General features: G+C 53.0%; 1 protein-coding gene and 1 long non-coding RNA gene across 5 annotated transcripts in view; one reads left to right on the plus strand and one right to left on the minus strand.

The window, feature by feature from the left end:
* Nucleotides 1-11,577, minus strand: part of HDGFL2 (HDGF like 2) — a 20,161-nt gene extending 8,584 nt beyond the window's left edge. For 3 of the 4 annotated variants that reach the window (XM_045804346.2, XM_045804345.2, XM_045804344.2), the window contains exons 1-4: nucleotides 11,390-11,575; nucleotides 8,609-8,685; nucleotides 8,377-8,515; nucleotides 1,827-2,018 (exon numbers count right to left, since the gene is read on the minus strand). In XM_045804346.2, the coding sequence (XP_045660302.1) occupies nucleotides 1,827-2,018; nucleotides 8,377-8,515; nucleotides 8,609-8,685; nucleotides 11,390-11,461 (480 nt within the window). In that variant the 5' untranslated portion in view covers nucleotides 11,462-11,575. Of the gene's footprint in view, nucleotides 1-1,826; nucleotides 2,019-8,376; nucleotides 8,516-8,608; nucleotides 8,686-11,389 lie in introns of all 4 variants that reach the window. The other variant, XR_015726734.1, reaches the window with a different exon arrangement.
* A 353-nt stretch (nucleotides 11,578-11,930) lies between these two features.
* On the plus strand, nucleotides 11,931-17,047 carry LOC148108997 (uncharacterized). The gene is made up of 3 exons (XR_015726568.1): nucleotides 11,931-12,108; nucleotides 15,931-16,034; nucleotides 16,485-17,047. It is a non-coding gene; the product is annotated as an uncharacterized LOC148108997 (long non-coding RNA).
* Nucleotides 17,048-17,355: the final 308 nt, after the last annotated feature.

Raw genomic sequence — 17,355 nt, forward strand, 5'->3', positions numbered from 1 at the left:
GCCCAGCAGGAAAACCGCAGCCCCTCGTGGATTGGGAAAGGAGAACCGCGATGTGCTGGGACCATGGGGCTACCAGGCAAAAGGATTCTTAAGTTCTCCCTGCTGTGGCTAAAAGGCATTGCAATAAGAACTTAGATCTGTTTAATGCAAAGTTGGCCAAAAAAAAAAAAAAAAAAATCTGAGTAAATACTGACTTAAAAATGGGGTTTACCTCTAAGGGGTGGCATGGTGGGGGGGCTGTTTTCTACATGTTTCTGTTTAACGTCCCCAGCAACTATAAATAGAAATAATGGGGAACTTTAAAAAATAATGCCATTATGTCATAAAAATTGGGTAAAAACCTAAATGCCTGACAGTCTCAATAATACACTGGGTAGAAACCATCCACATCGTAGACTACTTCTCAGCCGCTGAAGATCACGACTTACTACCGTACATAACGACAGAGAGACGCTCAGCATTTCACACACAGAGCGTGTGCACAATCGCCAATTCTGGGCTTCACGCAGCCGCCCCGTGTGTGAGGCACATGTGGGATCGTGGAGAAACACATCAGGGTGCATCCCGTCCCTGGCACGGAAGCCCCCTGCGCAATGTGGGCATTTTCTATTAGCTTCTCCACACTTTTCACACCTTTCAACTTACAAGAAGCGTGGTTGATCTTTATGAATGAAACCGAAAGCAAATGTTATTTTTATAAATAATAAAAAGAAAGCCTTACCGTGTCAAAGAAGTTGATGATAAATCCTAGTCCTTTCATTCTGTACCCGAATGTTTAAAAGCAGTGAAAAGGCAGACAAGACAAGGCAAGAAAGAGACTATCTCCAGGAGAACCAAACACTCTCGTCCCCACAGGAAGCCACACACACCTGTGCTCCACAGTATGTTCACAGCAGCCGAAGCAGACACAACCAGATGTCCATCAGCTGATGAACGGATACGCACAATGCATCCACCACATACGGGCACGTCACTCGGCCGCGAACAGGAGCCAGGTGCCGACACGCGCTGCCCCAGCAACAAGCCCTTAGCTCACGACGCTCAGGGAGGGAACCAGACACAGAAGGCCACACGGGGTGTGAGTCCACGTGTGTGACACGTCCAGAACAGGCTCATCCACGGACGGGAAGGGGGCTCGTGGGGGCTGGGAAGGAACGGGGAATGATTGTTAACAGGGACAGGGGTTCTTCTGGAGTCATGGAATGTTCTGGAATTAGCCAGTGGTGGCGATTGCACAGCTCCATTCATGTACTAACCACCAGTGAATTGTGTATTTTGAAAAGATGAGTTTTGTCGTATGTGAATAGTATCTCAATTTTTAAAAAGCATGTTAAAAAAAAAAAAAGCACGTTAAACATGCAGAAAAATTATCTGCATGTTCAGGCTAAGGGCATAATTTCAGCTAGCAGGCTCCTGGGAGGGATAAGCCGAGAGCAAGCGCGTGCATTCTAGTTCTGCCGGTATCTGTTCAGTCTGGCTGGTGTTGAGTAAAAGGTCGGGCTAATACAGGAAAGCATTTCAACTTCATACTAGAGAAGCCACGCTAGAGAAGCACACAGCCTTCCCCCGAGATGATAATCTACAAAGCGGAAACGGTAATATCTACTGGGCAATATTATAAAGGTTAATAAGATGACGCATGTAAAAGAATAACAAATAAAAATAAATAATAAATCAGAATGAAACCGTGTATTAAACACAAGAAGGCAGGATAGAGAGTGCAGGATGCCAAGGCCTCGTGGGGGAGGAGGAAGGGCCAGACTGTGGCTGGCCTCCCCGCCGCCCCCCAGACCAGGAGCTCCCGCCCCGCCCCGCCCCTCCCCTACCTTCAGGGCTGCCGCCTTCCGCTTCAGGCCACTGTTGTCACTGCTTTTGTCTGAGTCTGAGTCACTCTCCATCCTGTCGCTGGCCGCTGTGGCAGTCACGGCTGTGACGGCCATGACCCCTCGGACCTCGTCGTCCTCGCTCCCGCCTGCCGGGTCGGCTTCAGGGGCCTCGCTGTCAGAGGAACTCACCGGCTAGGGGGAGGCGGGAGGTGGGGGACAAAGACCATGAGTCACCATCAAGCTGGAGTGGATTTCCCAACCAGGACGGTGACCCAGGGGACAGAACCCATGGCAGGGCTCAAATGTCAGGGTCTGACCTCCTTGCTTTCCAAACTGGGGGCCTACGGCCCAGAAAGCCCCAAGAACAGAAGCTGGAGGGCAGGATGACACATGCAGTGGGTGCTAGGATTACAGATCAAACCTCGGGCCAGTGACTTAGCCTCTCGATGCCTCAGTTTTCCAACCTGAGCAATGGGGATGGCACCATTTTGGCCTCACAGGGCTATGGCCAGGATGAGGCAGAAGTGGGATGTGACATACTGAGGACAATGCCCAGACTGGCCAGAGGTCCAACAGAGTCAGCTTTTCTGTTACTAACACTCTCATCGTTATGAACACAGGACCTCCGGGCTTGACCTGCCAGGCATGGCGATTTCTGTTTCACCCAGCGTGCCTGCTTAGGGAACAAGAGCCACGGAAACAGCAAATGCTTATAGGGCACCCCTTCTGAACTTGCCCTGCACCGCGCTCAGGACGCACTTGGCCAGCACGTGAGCAGGGGCCTGTGCCAGGCGCTGTGCAGGGTAGCCGGTGAGCCCATACGTGCAAGCACAGCACGGTCCCTGCCCCTGGGGGGCTTACAGTCCAATGGGAGAGGCCAACAGGAGACACTGCGGCAGAATAATGCCACACTGTGGGGACAGGGAGAGAGGACAGCACCGGTACATGGGTGCTGAGAGATTGGGGAGAGGTGGGTATGCAGCGGCAGGAGTGTTTTGAAGTGCGTTTTGGGGGAGAAACTTGGAGGGTGTGACGTTTTAGCAGGGAAATTGTCCGAAGCATGCAAAGGGGCAGGGGCTAGATGCATTCTGGAAAGCAGCAACAGCACAAGGGCAGCTGCCCCCACGAACTGGCGAGGTCAGTGTGGCTGGTGTGTAGTGAGAGAGAGGAGGACGGGGCAGAAGAAGGGTTGGTGGGCCGGGCTGGGGCTTATGCAGGGTTCCGGAGGGTCTAGGGGACCCAGCAGATGGCACAATGACGGCCAGGCCCCAGGGCTCACTCGGGCCAGTTTCTGAACTTGTTCTGGATGTCTGATGTTTGAGGGAGGAAAACGATGAGCCCTGGCCATATTCAGCCACCAATCGGTCCAGTGCGTGCTGCGGAACACCCAGCGTATGCAGCCCTGGGCTGAGGGCCGGGGCTAGACGCAGCCGGACGGCATCCCTGCCTGCAGGGAGTCCACATGCTAACGGGGAACAGGCAAGGAATGCAGAGCTACAACGTGCCACGAGACGGGGTGCCTGTGACAGTCCTGGGGCACCCAGTGCAGCCAAGCCCGAGTATAAAACCTGATCGTGTTATTTCATGGTACTTCTTTACTGAATAACTGATTTTTCTCTTCTTTTTTTTTTTTTATGAAAGCGATTGAGACTTTTTCGCAAACAAGGTGAACTTCCATCTACTGACGAACACAACGTGGGTCGGCTACAGAATGGAACACTACTCGGCCACAGAAAGGAACGGAGCTCTGACACAGGCTACCGCGTGGATAACCCTCCAAAACATACTCAGGGAGAGCAGCCGGAGGCGAAGGACCAAATAGGATTCATTTACGTGCAATATCTGCAATGTGCAAATTCACAGAGATAGAAAATTGATCAGTTCTCAGGGGTGGGGCGCCCAGGCAGCTCAGTCAGTAGAACACACCACTCTTGCTCTCAGGGTTGTGAGTTCAAGCCCCACATTGGGCGTGGAGCCTACTTAAAAAAAAAAAAAAAAAAAAAGTTCTCAGGGGTTACAGGAAGAGAACTGGGGGTGATAGGTAATGGGGAGGGCGTTTTGTGGGGTGATGGAATGCTCTGAGTTAAATAATAGAGATGATCACAAGACACTATAAATGTATAAAAGCCACAGAAGTATATGCCATTTTAAAATGGCTAAAATAGTGAATTTCCCAAATTAAAAAACAACAACGAGAACAAGTCACATTCCCTTGGTGTAATCACAGCCAGGGATCAATGGGTCGAAGTGGGGCATGCACGCTGGCCAAGAAAAAAGCAGGGAGGACAAGAAGGGAATGACAGCACATGTGAGGACCCCTCCAGGGCCACACCGACTGGACACACGAGGCAAGACCAGGACCGAGGAACAAGGAAAAGCAGAAGCGTGGCCCGCTGGGAGCCCAGAAGGAAGGAAACCTGCCAATGCTGCACAGAGGACGAGGCAAGGTCTTGGCAGCACATCAACGTGGAAACGCATTAAAAGAACAGAAATGTGGGTGCCAGAGCGGGGGCGGCCAGAGGGAGTGGACAGGAGGGGACCTGGCCCATCCATGACCTCCTGTAGGAAGGCCCCAGTCCTTCCCTGACTGAGGGGTCCCAAGCCCACCCAGCCTTCACGTGGTCGGGTTAACAGGTGAGAAAAATAAAGGCCAGGTGTTGGCAGGACCTTGCACTCAGCACCGAGCACCTTTTCTCTCCCCTGTAGTGCAGTGATAGGGCTCGATACGTACAATGTTTGACAAGACTGAAGGATGTAACACTAAGTAGGTCAGGCCCCAAACCTAAAATGCTGGGAAAGGATAATCTTGCTTTCTTGATGGACTTCCATCACGCCTCCTGCCAGGGAGCGGGTTCTCTTCACAGCAGCCCTGGAGGGGAGCAGGGAGACGTGACCCCTGTTCTCCATGGTGGGGGTGGCACAGCAGCTTGGAGGCTAAGTGACTAGGCCCACGGCTCTTCTGCAGGAAATGGGTCAGCTTCATTTATTGTCAGAGCTGGCACTGGTTCAGTGTGAGCCCCCACCCCAAGCTCACCATCTCCTCTGGGTGTACCAGATACGAACTGTCACCCTAATTTTGCAGACGAGGAAAAGGTGGTGTGACAGCTCAGGATCACAGAGAATATGTGACAGAGGCGGGATGCCAGCCAGGTCTGCCTTGGTCTCTTAAGCCTGGGCCACTGGACGCAGCTACTGCTAATTAAAACTCCTCCTTGCTTCTGCCAAGCTCCCAACTAACTCGGGTCCAACTTGCGCCTCTCACGTCCCCCCAGGTGGCTGAGGCGAACGGGCCTGTCCCACAACTGGGAAAACGGACTCTCCGGGAAGGTAAGTGACTGGCCCTAACCTGTGCCTGTAGATAAAGCCGGGAACTCTGGATCTCCTGGGGTCAGCCCATGGAATCTAACTAGGTTTGGGGAAATTCTGTCCACACAGAGAAGCATGGGGCACAGAGAGGAACCAGGAGACAAAGGCCAAGAGCCAGCTGACCTCCAACCATCCCGAGCTCGATGGTCAGGTAAGGGAGGTGAGCATTCATTTCTCTCACTGCCTTAACGGATCAGGAGGGTGACTGAGGGGGAAAGGAAAGGTCACATCCAGCCTGGCCTCATTTGCAACTAGCACCTTGTCACCTGTTCAACACTGTGCCTGTGCTAGGTGCCTGACGTGCGTTTGCTCACGGGGCTCCCCCAGCAACCCTGTGAGACTCTGACACTACCATGACCCTCTGCCTTAAATGAGGAGACTGAGGCTCAGAGAGGCGATGTGGTGCCCCAAGGTTCACAGTAAGCAAGTGCTAGAGCAGGGACTCGAACCCAGGTTCCTGCCCTCACACCACAGGGCTCTTAACCCCAGACCCTAAGGTGCAGAGATTATTCTTGGGGCCCTCTCCAGCCTGGGACATGGGAGGCCTGGGCTTTAGTCCCAGCTCACGCTCACCAGCTTAAGAACCGTGGGCAGGTCCCTGTCCCCTTTCCTCTATTGGGGGACAAGCATGTATTTCTAGGATCCTTCTAAGTCAGTGGTTCTCAACCAGAAACGACTTTTGTTCTCTTGGAGGCATTTGGCAATTCCTGGGGACATCTGAGGCTGCCAAAACTGGGGTGCTCCTGGGTTCAAGTGGGTGGGGGCCAGGGATGCTGCTAAACACCCTACAGAGCCCAGGACTCCCCCCCCCCCCAACCCCAGTCTAGAATGATCCAAGCACAAATGTTGAAAAACCCTGGTCTAGGTCTAAGAAGTCTCAGATTCTAGCTGGGTCCCTCTGGGCCTCAGTTTGCTTATCTGGAAAATGGAAAAGATGCTACCTGCCCAGGCTACTCTCAGGACTACTGTGTGGACCAAAGGACAATGAAGTTGGAACCACACTCAGATACCACTTTCCACCTCCCACCTTGGCAAGGAGATGCGGAAACAGGGCTTGCGGTCCCCTCTTAGTGGAAGAACCAGCTGAGTTAAGGCTGTCGGAAAGAATGAGTCTGTTCTCTGCATGCAAACCAACAGTCAAGATATATTTTTGGGGCACCTGGCTGGCTCAGTCAGTGGAGTGTGCGACTCTTGATCTCGGGGTCATGAGTTTGAGCCCCATGATGGGTGTAGAGCTTATTAAAAATAAATAAGTCAACTAAAAAAAAGATATATTTTGGAAAACAATAAGCAAAATTAAAAATTCTATGATTTAGAAGGGAAAGCTGCATAGGATTTCCTATGAATACAGAAGCTCAGAGGATGTACAAGAAATGAGTAGCTATGGCTATCTTGACAAAACATCGCAGCAGAGTGACCGGGAGGCAGAGCTGACTTCCCACTATCCCTGCACGCCTTTGTATCTTTTCAATTTTGCACCACAAGTCTGCATTCCCCTTCAAGATGGAAAGAGAAACGAGAAATCTGAAGGCTGAACAAAGAGACCGCTCAGGTACCCGGACAGCGCTGCTTCCGAGAGCGTGCCTGTGGCCTGGCTCCGTCAGAAACATCTAGGTTGATGTGTGGTTAGGAACACCTTAACACTTCAGGGGTCCCAGGCCTGAGCCCCTGAAACCCAAACTTCCATGGGTGGGGCCCAAAAATCTACACCTCGAACAGACGTTCAGTTTGGAGCCACAGGCTTGTTAGAGAACCAAAGAGCAAAACAAGCTCTCACACTTAACAGTTACTTCTCAACCTGGGGAGTCTGTGTGGGGCCAGTTTAATGTCAAGGCTGTACCATTTTTGAGTTTATTTCCTCGAGGGCAGGCATCTACACAGCACTTAGCAAGCCGTGGGTGTGCAATAAATATTAAAAGGTGTGATGATTCACCAGCAGTAATAAGCTTAGGACGTAACCAACAGCACTTGAACTGGGGCCAGAAAAGGTTCACACAGAACCCAACTGTCTTGAAGACCTTCCGACCCATTCACCCACCAAGCCGGGAGACCCGGCGGGCAGCAAAGGGGGAACCTCCTTCTCCTGGACCCATCTGAGCAGGTAAAAGCAGACCACCACCAACATCCACTAAATGTGAGCCTGGCCCCCTGAGAAGGGGGTGCCAGACCCTCAGCGCTCAAGAGACACGGGGTGAGCACACCCTGAATTCTGGACCGTGAGCTCCCAGGAGGCCAGAACTGGGTCTGCTTCATCTTGGACTACTGGTCCCTCGATACAGCAATGCCTACCGGATCAGTGGTGGCTGAGCTCACGCACACCAGACCCTCTCCACCTTCTGCGTCCCTCCCCACAGACCAGACCGCAGGCCCTTTTCTTCCCTTGGCCTCCCAGCCAACCTCACACCCACCCCTCCTGAAGCCAGACTACTCTGCGTCCCTGTGCCTCCTGCAGAAATCCCAAAAACGGTGGCTGAAAGCAGAGCAGAGAACCCCAGCCCAGCCTCCCCTCATCTGCATCTCTTCCTAAAATGCCTAGAGCAAGATAGCTCTTTGCCACCTTTCTGCAGCCTTCCAAGGCTTTCCATGAATTTCACTTCAACTCATAAATTCTTACTCTGAACATTTCCTGACACTGATTGGCCACTGAGATGTCATCTTTGTGGTCCTTGGCACTTTTTTCCCACCTCAGCAAGAACTCTCACATCTACTAACCATGGCCTTTCCCAAGCCTAAAATCTAGCAGTAACAGGGGAAGGGAGGAGTGTTATTGACAGAAAAAGTTTTTTTCCTGAGAAAACAAAAGGTTTTTTAAGAGCTATAATAATGCTATTATAAATCCAAGCTAACTATAGAGCATTGGGTTTCACCAGGGGTGACCCTCCAGCCCTCCACAACCCCAGGGGTACTCATCAATGTCTGGAGAAGTGTCTGGTTGTCACAACTTGGGGGGGTCACTACTGGCATGGAGTGGGCGAGGCCAGGAGTGCTACTCGACCCACTGTGCCCAGGACGCCCCCGGACACCCCAACAGAGAACGGTCAGCAGTGCCAAGGGGGAATAAGCCCTTGCTCCTTTTCTAAGACACAATCTAGAACCACCTGTGGCACCCAATGCATGCAAGCACTGGGCACGACCTGGGCTCCACAGACACCACACCAGTCATTCTCCATCCCCAGGTACTCACCAGAGGAGCGCTGTAGCTGGCGTGGGGATTGTTCTGGATCTCCCACAGTCCCTCATTGAAGCCTTTCCTCTTGTTGGGTTTCCCGTACTTATCTTTACATTTGTCGTAAGGAAACAGGTCCTTGGGTCCCAGGAAGGCTCTGGAGAAAGGAACCATGGGGCCAGTCCCAGGTGAGTCAGGTCACCCAGGAGGCACCAGGCGGGAAACTCAAGCCCCACCTGTGGACACTTACGTTTCGTGTGTACCAAAGAAGAAAATAGGGTACTTGTTGGGCGGGGGCTTCACGGCACCATCGGCAATGTCATCGATCTGCAGTGAGAGGCAGGTCAGGGGGTGGCTGGAGGACACCTTCACCCACTGACCCAGGAAATCACCAAGAAATCAGCTAAGTTACTTGAGGTAAGCATGCTTCGATTGAGGGAAACACATCACCTTCCAGTTAGGCATCTGCATTCTTCTAGGAAACCCCCCCCTCTGTGCACACCTGTCCCCTCCCCCCAGAGTGTTCTCTCTGCCTCCAGGGCAGATGCTTCACCTGAGCAAAGCTAAATATGGTCCCCTGAGCAGCCAGGATATGGGGCCAAGCTCAGCTTCTCTACACTTCCAGGACCCTCCCACGGGACCCCTCCCGCAAAGAGGCGATCGGTGGTCGGTCTCCCAGAGGCAGCAGCTGGCAGCTCCAAGGATGCAGAGGGTGGGGGGTGGGCTGCAGGAGACAGGCCCTGAGCATCCAGGAAGTCCCACCCTCTCCCTACAGACCCATGGGCCCCGGCAGCTGTCAGTCACCTCCCCACAGGAGGCTAGCAGCCCCTTCACTTCCAATCAGGTGCTTGGAAATGTTCCGGGCTTAGAGAGCTGGCAGGAGGGGGGACGGAGAAGAGGGAGAAGCTGGTACTCTGGAAAGAAGGGAAGTGCCCGTAAAGTTTCATGGCTCTAGTGTCCCCCAAGAAAATAAGCCGAGCAAATGAGGTTAAAGTGAGTTTTCTGGTCCCCATTAATCCCTTCCCATCCTCCACTATGCCTGGGGGCTACTGGAACCTTCCCTGCCTCCCTCACCCAGCCTCCTTTCTCAGTTCTCTGGGCTTTTCAAAGTCCTTGGTCCCCGGGCATCAGGCATCCATCCCAAGCATCCCACTCCTGCACAGAAGCTTCTCCAAACTTCATCACCCTGAGAACTAGCCTGCCATGCCTTCCAGGCCCAGCTTCTGCTCCGGCCTCACTGAGGACCCGCCTCTGAGCCTGAGGCTCAGACATCCTAGCAGCAGCACCAGCTCCAACTGTTCTCAGGACCGCCCGGTCAGTGTCCCTTCCTGGCCTCCTGTGGCAACCTCTCTGCACCCAGACCCCCAGCTTTGCGTGATGCCCTTCTGCTTGCTCCCAACAAGCAGGGAGCGAGGCTGAAATCTCCAGCCATCTCACAACACTGCCTGGGCAACTCCTGTGCTGCTTCAGTTCCAGCCTCATCCTTCCCATGCCCCCTGCTGCTGCCTGGGCCTCCCACCCCCACCCCCCAAATTCCTTCAATCCTGTCATGCATATTCCACCAGCCTAGGTTCTGGGGCAACTTTATCCCTAAGACCTGGGGATGACAACCTCCAGGTCCCTCCTCCACATTGGCCTGCCCTGGGTAGTGCCTGGAACTGCACTCTCTGGGACTTTCAGACTCAGGACGCCCTTCAGACCTGTACCCGTCAGACCCTCTGAGTCCCCTGGATCTCAACTTCTTCTACAGGGGATCCCCGAAGTCCCCTTGGCTCAACTCCTTCCCTCAGATACTCTCTCTTTCGGGCCTGAGCCCGAAAAGGTATCTGATTCAAGTACCAGGGAGGACCACTCCAAGATCGCCCTCAACCCCACACCCCAGCCAGTCTCCTCCACCAGAGGAGTGGGGAGGGGGTCCTCACAGGGCACTAGCCCCCAGGGTCCCTCAAGCAAGTCTCATTCCAAGCCCTGGTCCCTGACCCCCCACATTGTCAGATGAGTCCTCTCAGCACCAGTAACCCCGTGAACACAGTCCCCAGCACCATTTCCAGCCGCAGCCTCCCTCAGCCCCCTCAGCCTTAACTCTCAACCCCTCTCCCTCACTGCATCCCTCATCTCTAGCCCGCCCTCACACATGGCCTGGGGCCCCACGCTGAGCTCTTCAGTCCCGCGCACCCCCCTCCCATCAGTGTGATTCCTCTCCTTAAACCCCATGTTCCTCAGCTCTCCTCACACCACCAACTCCTTCAAACTTGAACCCTGCCCCCTCAGGCGCCAGGTCCCTCAAACCCCACCTCCCTTGGCTCTGGGCCTCCCGGCGGCTCCCACACCCCCGGCGCGGGGTCCCTCAGGCGCCCGGACCCCAGACCGCCGCGGCGGGCTTCCTCAGGTCCCGGGACCCCCAGGCCCCTGCGCGGGGCCCCTCAGGCCCGGGGATTCCCAGACCCTGGTGCGGCGTCCCTCAGGCGCCGAAATCCCCAGACCCCCGCTCGGGCTCCCTCAGGCCCGGGGACCCCCCAAACCCGGTGCGGGGTCCCTCAGGCTCCGGGACCCCCAACCCCCCGGCACGGGGTCTCTCAGGGCCGGGAACCCCCAGACCCCCGGCGCAGGGTCCCTCAGGCGCCAGGACCCCCAGACCTCCGACGCGGGGTCCCTCAGGCGCCAGGACCCCCAGACCCCCGGCGCGGGGTCCCTCAGGCGCCGGGACCCCCAGAACCCAGGCTCGGGCTCCCTCAGGCCCGGGGACCCCCAGACCCCGGTGCGGGGTCCTTTAGGCCCCGGGACCCCCAGACCCGCGGTGCGGGCTCCCTCAGGCCTGGGGACCCCCACACCCCCGTTGCGCGCGGGTCGCTGAGGCCCGGAGCCCCCAGACGCCCGGCGCGCGAGTCCCTCAGGCCCGCGGACCCCCAGACCCCTGTTGTGCGCGTCCCTGAGGCCTGGGGACCCCCGGACCCCCGGCGCGCGGGTCCCTCAGGCCCGGGGCCCCTACTGCCCCACCCCCCCGCCTGGCCCATCTCCCGCGCGGCCTCACCCGGGCCGGCCAGTGCGGGTAGCCCTTCATCTTGGCGAACACCAAGTCCCCGGGCTTGAAGGCATGCGGCATGCTGGCGGCGGGAGACCGAGGCCGCAGGAAGCGGCGGCGGCGGCGGCGGCAGCGGCGGCGGCGGCAGCAGCGGCTGCGGCGGCGGCGGCAGCGGGAGGCGAAGCCGGGGGCGGGAGCGGGGCGCCGAGGGGGCGGGGGCGGCCGCCTGGGCAGAGGGCCGGCGCGTGCTTATTGGACTGCGCGCCTCCGGAAGTCCCGCCCTCCGGCCTTCACGGGCGGGAGACGCCGTCGCTCAGGACCACGTGCGGGGATAGAGGAGCACGGGGACCAATGAGAAGAGGGGTTGGAGCAGAGCAAGTTAACGGGATTGGGTAACGGGTAGAGCCAAGGGGCGTGACCCAAAGGCCTAATGGAAGCGGGGCGGAGGTTATGGGAGGTGAAAGGGGAAAGGTGGGAGGAGGGAAACGGAGACTTTCAGGGAGTGGTGAGGCGGGTCGCCAGGCTTCTTTGGGGCGGGGCCTAAGGCAGAGGGGCGGGCCATGAACCTCCACAGAAGGAGGGCTTTAAGTAGGAGGCAGGCCATTGGCTACCACCGAAAGAAGGCTAACTCCGTGTAGGGGGCGGGGCACCGAAAGCCTCCCGCTCCCGGGAGCCGGAGCCGAACAGAGAGTCGCAGGCCATTGGCTACCACTCCAGAAGGCCTCAAGGTAGGGAGCGGGCATTGGCTACCACGGGGGGCGGGGCTTAAGCCGCTCTTCGCCATTGGATAAGGTGATAGAGGTTCAACTCAAAATAGGGACGCGCCGTTGCCGGCCCGAGGGGCGGGGCTCGGGAAAGGGGCGGGGCGTGGGGCGTTCTTGGATAAACAGCCACAGAGTCACCGAGGACTGACTTCTTCACTCACGGAAAGGTTTTGAGCGCTGGGTGTCGGAGCCACAAGATACCCGATATGCCTGTTCTTTCAAGAAAAATGTGTTTCGCACCGCGTGGCCGAATTCCTTATCCTCTGTGCCTTAGTCTACCCACCTATAAAATGGGGTTCCTAATGGTACCAATCTTAGAGGGGCGTAAAACGACTTCATCACCCCTAAAGCGTTGTAAACTGTGCCTGGCCATCAGAAATACTGGGAGCACTAGATGCTGTTACCTGCTCTGTTAATTTCGTTCTAATGAAGACCCTTGGTAGGAACTCGAAGTAAAAGAGCCAGAGTGCTTAAGAAAATGCCGAGTAGTGGGGAAGGGACCAGGGAGGGCTTTCTGGAGGATGTAGTTTAACTAGAGACTCGGAGGGTGCATAGAGATTGGCCAATAGACTGAAGTGGGTACAGAGAGGGCATTTAGGGCGGTGGGAATAGCAAATGCAAACGTCCTAACTAGAGAGAATGGAGCAAGTGAGTGGGGCAGACAGGTAAGGGGTCCATTGAGGACCTCTCCTAGTCCTTTGTGAACTTTGTGAGAAGTTCGGCTTTTATTTTAGCTTCTTGTGAAAACGTTGGAGAGATTTGATCACAGGGTACAAAGATAATACTTTAGTCTGAAGATACATCTTTAGGCGTGTGAAATATATCTCAAAAAAGACTTTTTTTAGAAAGTTAAACATAGACTTAACCACACGCCAATTCCATCCCTAGGTGTCTTTCCAAGAGAAATGAAAGCACACTCCCCACAAAAACCTGTACGCTAATAGTCATCACAGCAGGATTCACAACAGCCAAAAGGTGGAACGACCCAAGTGTCCATCAACAAGTGAATGGATAAAACCAATGTGCGATATCCTTACAAGCAACACTATTCAGCAATGAAAACAAAAGCAGCACTGACACACACTACCACCTGGATGAGCCTCAAAAACACTATACGCAGTGAAATAAGCCAGACAAAAGGTCACATATTCTCCAACGTCATATGCCAGTTGATGGAATGTCCAAAAAAAAAGGCAAATCTTTCAAGACAGAAAGTAGTTGCCTTGAGCTAGGGGTAGGAATCCAGAGTTAAATTTATAATTTCATACAAAGGGGAATGAGGTTTCTTTCTGGGGTGATGGAAATGTTCTAGATTGCAAATATACAATGAAATTCGTAGAGTTGTATCCTTAAAACAGGTGAAATTTAGGGCATGTAAATTATCAACAAAGCTGTGTCTAAAAATGATTTTTTGGGCTGAGAAGGGCTAGAAGGTAGCATTATTAGATAAAATTCAGAATGCCCAGTTAAATATGAATTGCAGATACACAACAAATACCTTTTCAGTGTAAGTATGTTCTGTTTGTCTCATGCAATATTTGTGATATACCTATACTAGAAAAGTATTTGTTACACATCCGACAACATGCATGAACCTTGAAGACATTATGCTCAATGAAATAAGCCAGACCCAGAAGGACACATCCCGCAGGACCCCACTCCCAGGAGGTCCCCAGAGGAGTCCCGTCCACACAGACAGAGAGTGGATGGTGGGAGCCAGCGCTGGGGCAGGGGGTGGGGAGTCCGTGCTTCCTGGGGACAGAGTCTCCCTGTGGAGAGATGGAAAGTTCTGGAGAGGGAGGGTGAGGGTGGTTGCAGGACGGGGGTGCGTGTGCTTCACGCCACTGAGCTGTGCACTTAAAAATGGTTGAAAGGGTAAATTTTATGTTACATATATTTTACCACAGTAAAAATAGAATTAACAATAAATATCAAATAGAAATACCAGATTCACAGTTCTTTAAAACTTTAAACTTCAAAGTTTAGAACTTTAAAATTGTTAAAATTGTAACTCAATGTTATATAGATCCCATTCAAGTGTTTGATTTTTTTATAGAAATTCAGATCTAGGGGCGCCTGGGTGGCTCAGTCGTTAAGCGTCTGCCTTCGGCTCAGGGCATGATCCCGGTGTTCTGGGATCGAGCCCCACATCAGGCTCCTCCGCTGGGAGCCTGCTTCTTCCTCTCCCACTCCCCCTGCTTCTGTTCTCTCTCTCACTGGCTGTCTCTCTGTCAAATAAATAAATAAAATCTTAAAAAACAAAAAAAGAAATTCAGATCTAATGGGGGTGTCTTGTATCTTATATTTGCTAAATCACACAGGGGACAAGTGTGGAAGTTGAACAAGGAATGAGGAAGATGGTGTGGAGGAGCCTGAATCAGGTACAGATAGAGAGACTGAGGCCTGAGGCCCAGAGGGGGGCATGCCTTGCCTGAGGTCAGACATGGAGTCCAGGGGCTCAAATGCCACTCCTGCAGGTCCCCCTTTCCAAAGGCCTCCTGATTCTGTGCATACATTTCCCCCAGACCTTGAACCAGGGCAGAAAACCAAACTCCCTACCCAGACCTCATTGTGCTACATTGAGCAGCTGGGAAATGATGAAGCTTTGATGAAAGCTGGGGCCAGCATGCTTCCAGAAGGTGGGGAGGACCCCCCAAGGAGGCAGGCTGAGGCAGGAGAGGATCCCTGTCTTCCTGCCAGATCAGAGGCCAGTGAAGACAATGGTTGAGCCGTTAGTCATCACCTGTGGAGGTGAGGTTACTTACTGTTCCCTAAGAAATGAGGCCTGGCACGTGGCCAGAACAGGCAAGTTGGAGATGGCACTACCACTGCCCCCCCCAGATCTGCAAGAAACAGCCCCCTCTAACCAGGAGCTGGCCTGAGCACCTACTGTGTGCTGCAGGCTTGGTTCCCAGTTTCCTGGGGGACTATCATGAGGAAATATTTACTACCCACTTAGCCAAGTACAATAATGAGTAACATTTAGGGGCGACTGCCTGGCTCAGTCAGTAGAGCACCTGACTCTTGATCTCAGGGTCAAGAGTTCAAGCCCCATGTTGGGTATAGAGATCACTTAAAAATAAAATCTAATAAAATCTTCAAAAAATCAGTAACATTTATTGCGCAGCCAATATGTTCCAGGCCACATTATTACTTTTTATAGTTTTTTTAAGTTTTTTTTTATTCATTTGAGAGAGAGTACGAGCAAGAGAGAGAAAGCACTAGCAGGGGTAGGGGCAGAGGGAAAGGGAGAAGCAGACTCTCCTGCCTAGCAGGGAGCCCATTGTAGGGAGCCGGACTCAGGGCTCAGTCCCAGGACCCTGGGATCATGGCCTGAGCCAAAGGCAGACGCTTAATGACTGGGCCACCCAGGCGCCCCCAGGTACCCCTTTTTATAACGTTTTGAATCATTTCCCTAAATGTTTTTTTCTTTTTTTAAGATTTATTTATTTATTGAGAGAGAGAGAGAGAGCACAAGCAGGGGAGGGGCAGACGGAGCAGACTCCCTGCTGAGCAGGAAGCCCAATGTGGGCCTCAATCCCAGGACACTGAGATCACGACCTGAGCTGAAGGCAGATGCTTGACTGACCGAGCCACCCAGGCGCCCCTATTATTATTATTTTTAAGTAACCTCTACCCACAATGTGGGGCTCAAGCTCACGGCCCCAAGAGTTGCACGCTCCACCAACTGAGCCAGCCAGGTGCTCCCAGACCACATTATGTAGTATGTTATGAACATAGTTAATTTCATTTCCATGTCAGTTATTTGTCATCCCTGCTTTCCAGATGGGGAAACTGAGGCAGAGGGGTAGCACCAGGGGTTTGGATGCCACGGCCACCCCGAGGAGTGTTGGATTCCACTTACCCAAGACCTTCTCCCCACTTGAGCTGTAAGAGTAACATATTCATCTGTTCCGGGCCTGCTCAGTGCCAGGGGAAGTTCCAGTCCCAACCCAGCCTCCTGTACTCTCACGTGGGGTTGGGAGGTGGGGGAATGGGGATGCAGAGTCATAGCCCCCTCAAGACCTATGCGTCAGCACGTACATTTAAACAAGTTCTCCATGGGACTCGAGTGTGCATTATGATTTGAGAAGTACCTCACTGAAGTGTCATTAAATCTGCTGATCCTGGGTTTGAATCTTCTCTCTGCAAGCTGTGGGGATATGGACAAGTGTGTTTGGAACTTTGCAGCCTCCCCTATCAATTGGTGAGAAATATCAGCACTTATTTCTTAGGGTCATACAGCCAAGGGGTTGCTTTCCTTACCTATTGTTTAGGTAACAAATTACCACCAACTTAGTGGCTTAAAATAATGCAAATTTATTTTTACCATTTTGCAGGTCAGAAGTCCAAAGTGAGTCTCACTGAGCTAAAATCCATGTGTTGGCCAAATTGTGCTCCTTCTGGAGGCTCTAGGGGAGAATCCATTTCCTTGCCTTTTCCAGCTTCTGGAAGCTGCCTGCGTTCCTTGGCTCAGGGCTCCTTCCTCCAGCTGAAGACATTTTCCCAAAGAAAACATACAGATGGCCAACAGGTACATGAAAAGGTGATCAACTAATTATTAGGAAAATGCAAATCGAAACCACAAACTATCACCTGATACCTGTTAAAGTGGCTATTATTAAAAAGACAAGAAACAAGTGTTAGCGAGGATGTGGAGAAATAGGAACGCTCGTGCACTGTTGGCAGGAATGTAAATTGGTATAGCCACTGTGTAAGGGTCCCTCAAAAGTGTAAGGGTCCCTCAAAAGATTAAAAATGGAAGTACCAGGGGTGCCTGGGTGGCTCAGTCAGTACAGCGTCTGACTCTTGGTTTCGGCTCAGGGCATGATCTCAGAGTGATGGGATCGAGCCCCACGTTGGCTCCAAGCTTGGCACAGAGTCCGCTTGTCCCCCTCTCTCTCTGTCAAATACATAAATAAAATCTTTTAAAATTAAAAAAAGTATCATAACCCAACAATTACACTTCTGAGTATCTGAAAAAAACAAAAACAAATTTGAAAAGATACGTGCAACCCCCATGTTCACTGCAGCACGATTCACGATGGCCAACTATGGAAACAACCCAAGTGCCCACCGAAGGTTGAATGGATGAAGAAGAGGTGGTATGGATATACAATGAAGTATTACTCAGCCAAAAAAGAATGAAATCTTGCCATTTGTGACAATATGGATGGACCTCAAGGCATTAAGTGAAACAAGTCAGGCAGA

Source organism: Ursus americanus, chromosome 14 (assembly GCF_024610735.1).
Source record: "Ursus americanus isolate L20-20 chromosome 14, mUrsAme1.1.p, whole genome shotgun sequence".
Classification (NCBI taxonomy): domain Eukaryota; kingdom Metazoa; phylum Chordata; class Mammalia; order Carnivora; family Ursidae; genus Ursus; species Ursus americanus.